The sequence below is a fragment of the Seriola lalandi genome, unplaced genomic scaffold (genome assembly GCF_002814215.2).
Source record: "Seriola lalandi dorsalis isolate HSWRI2012SDOR001 ecotype SW California unplaced genomic scaffold, Sedor1 jcf7180002054873, whole genome shotgun sequence".
Lineage (NCBI taxonomy): Eukaryota > Metazoa > Chordata > Actinopteri > Carangiformes > Carangidae > Seriola > Seriola lalandi.
This window is the reverse complement of record NW_019525426.1, coordinates 1,092,760-1,098,439: the sequence shown is the minus strand read 5'-3', so window position 1 is coordinate 1,098,439 and position 5,680 is coordinate 1,092,760. Positions and strand designations below refer to the sequence as shown.

Below are 5,680 nucleotides of genomic sequence, written 5' to 3'. Positions count from 1 at the left end.
GCAACAATGGTCAGCTCTTTCTCCTGCTCACAGTCAGCAGCTGGGGACACACATTTATTCACAAACACACAAATATGCTTTCAAAATCTGATTTGCATGTACACACTTGATGATTCGAGTTTCACTCTCTTTCTCGCCAAAGAGACACGCCGATCAAATAGATGAACTTCTGCAGATATCAGGGTAAACAACGTCATATTTCTCACCAGCAATGACTAGGTCTAATATTCCCCAAATGTTCAGCATCCATATTTATGCATATTATGTCTCTGTGAAGATATGACTTTGATTCATCAACTGTCAGCAACCAAGCATGGAAGGCTCTTCACTGTTTCCATGAAACAGTGTTGTCAAACTGGAAGACTGCTTTTTATCCTCATGACGCAACGTTGCCTGAATAGTGTTCACATCACATTTCAGTGTCTGCTGTAGTAATAGTAGCAGCGATAGTAGCAGTAGTAGCTACAGTGGTAATCGTGCTGACAGTGGCTGAAGTCTTTGTAGTAGTGACAATACCAATTTCAACTTGGCAGGGGTGATAATATGTGTGGTAGTTTTTGGGCAATGCACACAGTGAGAGTTGTTGCTGGTTGGGTTGAGGAAGTGAGTGAGCAAGTGGGTGTGTAATTAGGTTTTAGACATACTATTACTCAATTATTCTGCAATTGTGTAAATCCATGCAATCAGATTTTGCAGTAGATGCAAATTGCTTCTGTCTGTCTGTCTGTCTGGACAAGTATCTTAGCACATTAATGCTATACTGTAATGTAAGTGTTAGCAAAACAAGCTGTGAATGTGGTGCTTCAGAGTTGATGGAAATGATGTGTTGCCTCAACATGTATGTAAGGATTAGTAATGTTAGTTCGTACATTTGCAACACATTATAACAACACAAAAAGTGATGATTATAGAGTGTGAGCGATCAATAATAATATCTAATAATTTCATTTCATTTTTAAATATATCTTTACTTTATTTCTGTCTCCACCTTTTCCCTCTCTCTTCGCTACGGCTAACCTTGTATTACTGTGTCCAATATTTGATGAAATTGCTATAATAAGTCCTCTTTGATTAAAAAAAAATAGTCGTTCTGTTCTTAATATCTATTGCCATCTATCTATTGCCATGATTTGATCATTTGAACATTTATTTTGATTCAAGTCAGATAATGTAATGTCTGTTGGTACTTACAGGTCAAATTAATGTATGAAATGTTACATTGCCAGTGCACACACATAACAGCTGCTTTAAGGCATGGGGACTAAAACTAAAGACGTTTCAATCCTCTTAGGCTTTCAAAATGCACTTTGCCACCCACTACTATTCAGTTCAGTTATGCTGCTGCCTTGAGCTCAGTCTACATTTGCAAGTCCTTATTGGTCTCAAATTAAAATCAACATGTGGTTTGAATGAAGCATGGAGAGGTCGCTGCTGGCTATTGATGATGGAGCGGAACATAAGACTGTTTTTGTTGGAGCTCTTATCTCAAATGTGCCCACCATATCCCACTGTGTGTCAAAGATCCTGTGACTCATTCTCAACGTTCTGTGTTGGTTGCGTCCCTGTGTTAACCTTTAAGTAAATTTCCATTTTAATAACGTTCATGCTGAAAAGAGACATGGTGGCCATACAGCAGTTTTCAACTTAACTGAGAGCAATAGCTTGGAAAAAGATGAGTTTACTGATGCATTTTCAGCAAAGTCTGTAGTATAATGCAGTGCCTTTATTTTCATCAAATTCAAAGTCTAATACTTAATCTGTGATATGACTGTTTATGCTTCTAGACTCACAGGAATCACTCTTAGTGAAAGTAAAGTGGATCATGTGTATGCACACCGAAACAATACCTCAGTACCGTTCTCATCCGACAGATATCTTGTGTTTTCTCTAAGGGTGTCACTCTCATTCATGTCCTTATGAAACATGGATTCACAGAACCTGGCTGCAGCAATGTGTTAGTTTTCCTTGTCAGGTTCCTCATATGCCATCTGGGTGTTGTCAGTTCTCTATCTTCATGTAAGCATTGCACAGTCTGATAGTTTCCATTTATCTCAGTGATGGCTATTGGACATATAATCATTCTTGAACATGATATTTGAAAATTGACCTGTGAAGCTTTTCATCAATATAAATTTGTGACTGAAAGGCTGTCATCACTTTTGATGAATTGCTGTGGATAAGAAGTTTGTATAAAATACAGGTTTGTTGTGGGTTGTTGAATAATTAAGATAGACAATATAAACCTTATAAAACATCATGGCATAATTTGAATATTTAGTGATGTCTAGCTTTACTTGGTAAATATATCCATTTGGCCTTTTCAGCTTTTTAGCTATGCTAGCAGCATGGCTCAAGGAATGGTGTTGTTAGGTGGTCTGTTGTGTGGTTGGTTGACCACTTGGTCCAGATTTAAATATCACAACAGTTATTGAATGGATTGCCATGAAATATTGAACAGATATCCATTGTCCCCAGACAACAAATTCTAATGAAGTTAGTGTTCCCTCAGCTTTTCCCGTAGAGCCACCAGCAGGTCAAAGTTTTTGCTTGTCCTGTGAAATATTTGAACATAAATCTGATGGATAGGCACAAAAGCTTGTACAAACATGGTACAGAGCAGATAAATCCTAAAATGGTACTTCCTCGATAAGCTTCAGAGTGTGGTATTTAACAGCATTTAGCCAGTACTAAGTGCACTTATGCCTTTTTTCACATGGACAAATCAGGAGCACTGTGATATATTGCTTGAGTGATGAGTAATGTTTCTTTCATAGGCATTGGCCCAGAAGGCTCGAGATGGGAAACTTCTACCTGAGGAGTACCAAGGAGGCTCATTCAGGTAAACCCAAGACACACATCATCTCTCGGGCAAAGAAGAGGCATATGGAAAGTGATGACATTATCAAACTTAATGTTTTTCTCCAGTCTGTCTTCTATCGTGCAACTCTCTAATTTTCTCAGTTCAATAAACAGATTTTTTTTTTTATGTGTGGGAACAAAGGCCCTTTTGTCTTTAACACCTAATTCAATCTCACAATTTCCTTTCCGGCTCAGAGATAAGATAGACATCATAAATTTTCACTATTATGGCTTAAATCCGGTTTCACAAAGAGTCAGTATATTATGCAGATTCGACATTTCATGTGCTCCTGAACTGAATGTGGTCTTGGGCGACAAGGACCATTAGTTACTGTGCCATCAATTGCAGAAAAGTGGAAGGGAGGCTTTTCAGCTCATTAGAATTAATGGTGTCATTGAGACATAAATGGGGTTTCTGTGTCAGGCAGGAGCGATGAATTCCTATAGAGATGCAGTCCTTTTTTGTCCCCCTGAGGATATGTGTGTATGCCATTCCTCTATTCGTTTTTCCATTCCCCTTGAGCTAGAATTCTCATTACGGCAAACTGCCCTCGGGTCAGTCTTACTCACCATACACAGCATTTAGGGAGAGATTTGGAGGCTGGTGCTGCTGTATTCGTCTTTACTGATCACTATTTCATAACATAAGATGTTCACAGCCAATTATATTTATACACTTAATTCACCCTCTAATTTTTTATTCACTCACTCTGAGTGGAAATGTTCTTTTTTGCATCAAGGCGCTGGTTTTAGAGCCACCATTAGGTCCATTTAGTTCATTTTTATGCATTTTCTCCCCCACTGAGCTTGACTAATGATGTAATATGTGTACTGTCTCTTCTTTCTTCCCATTACATTCCTTCCTCCCACCCTCCTACATTTCTCTCTGTGACAGTATATCTAACCTGGGGATGTTCGGTATCAGTGGCTTCAGCGCTGTGATCAACCCTCCCCAGGCATGTATCCTCGCTGTCGGGACCTCCAGGGCTGAGCTGCGACTGTGTGAGGATGCCCAGAGCCTGCGCACCCAGCAGCTGATGACAGTTACACTGTCCAGTGACGGACGGCTAGTGGATGACGAATTAGCCTCACGGTTTCTTGATAAATTCCGCTCCAACCTAGAACAACCGCAACGCATGGCCCTAGCCTGAAAAACAAAAAGATAGCGGTGTGAAAGAGATTGGAAAGACATAGGTAAGAAACGCCTGCATGACAAAGCCTGTCTCTTGCTTTTACAAGCGGAGAGCTCCTCAAAAATTGATTCCCATTCATGCTTGGATTAAGGCTTACAAAGTAGTCTTGTACATAGTGTAAACTTGAGTTTGAGGCTTGCTTCTGACAGATAAATACCAGGCTTTGTGATGGAGGAGTTAAAGTAGGCTTCTGGTAGTGGTACAGGATTCTAGCAGTGGTGCCAAATATTACCAAGACAGAAGTGGCATAGCAGGGTGCATCCCACACACTGCAATAGAGATGGTTGTTCTATCACACCAGTGTTGTGTATATATATATAAAGTGGTTATTCCAATTCATGTTCTATTTTCAGTACCAGTGCATCTATTATGTGTCATTATTACAACACACACAATAGTACACGGGACTGTAAAAGCCCTACTGTAAATTTGTCAGAGATATTTATTACTGAACATCATTGGCAATGCAGTTTCCAATAAGATTAAACCCACATACCATACATTTCCTATTGTTATGAAATTAAACAGAACTCAAGAATTTAATTAATTGTACATGTTAATATGTTTTAACTTATTTGAAACAGATGCTGTGACATCCCTGAAAACTAAACTTTCAAGTGTACGTGTAAACAGAATAAATACAATCATTTAGGTTTCGGTGTCTTTAGATGCCAATAAAACACACTGTTCAACCTTCAGATGTCTGTGTGCCTCATTAAAACAAGTTTCTGCCCACCTACATGATATAGCACAGCTACCAGGGAAAATACAGATGTGTGTCTGTGTGTGTGTTTCTATTTAATTAAAATCTAAAGAGATTATATAATAATCATTTCAAAGAAGCCAATTAGGATAATTTGCTGGGCTTAGTATACAGGTCAGCCTCGGCTGGCAGATGTGTATCTTTGCTGTAAGCGTGGGCTGAACAGCTGTTTACATATGTATCGCCACCAGTCAGGCAGAGCTTATCCGCGATATGAGTAAGCAGAATCTGGTATTGTTTCTTTTACAGATTACAGAAGAGGACACTGAAGTGGGGAAGGCTGTGATCACAGACTTTCTTTTGGCTCCAATTTAGATTTCCATTTTACCATCCACATATTGCTACAAGGGAGGTGTCTGAAAGTGACAACATGGTTACTGTTTGCCATTGCCTAAAGACACTTATTGATTCATGGCTGCAGCATTAACTGATTTACAAGATGGGTTTTCTGCATTTTTAATTCAGAATATAAATTACCTATGGTGAGGTGTGGCAGGCAGCAATAGAAGAGAGGTACAGGAAGTGCATTAATATCTAATGTGACTAACTTCAATAATGGCCTTTTTCTATACTATTCTGCTTTTTACTGCAACCCTTCACACACTTAATAACCACTTTTCAATGACTGGAGTGAGGACGTTTTGTTCTCTGGAGGCTGAGATATCAGATAGAGATGTGGGCATTCTGCATTTAGGAGGTAGACATATGGACAGGGTACACGGGGGGGTGGGGGGCTCATAAACACCATACAACAATGTGGAAAAGACTCACTTATGTGCACATGCAGTTTTCATTTTTTCTATCTTCCCCATTGTTGTCATATTAAGCATGAAATGTCACTACTTGTTAATCATTAGCACTACCT

General features: G+C 39.2%; 1 protein-coding gene across 1 annotated transcript in view; it reads left to right on the top strand.

The window, feature by feature from the left end:
- The window catches only part of pdhx (pyruvate dehydrogenase complex component X), a 9,178-nt gene extending 4,428 nt beyond the window's left edge, over positions 1–4,750 (top strand). Inside the window, exons 5-6 of the mRNA XM_023428330.2 lie at positions 2,775–2,839; positions 3,755–4,750. Coding sequence (XP_023284098.2) covers positions 2,775–2,839; positions 3,755–4,010 — 321 coding nt within the window. The 3' untranslated portion in view covers positions 4,011–4,750. The remainder of the gene's footprint in view (positions 1–2,774; positions 2,840–3,754) is intronic.
- The last annotated feature ends 930 nt before the right edge of the window (positions 4,751–5,680 follow it).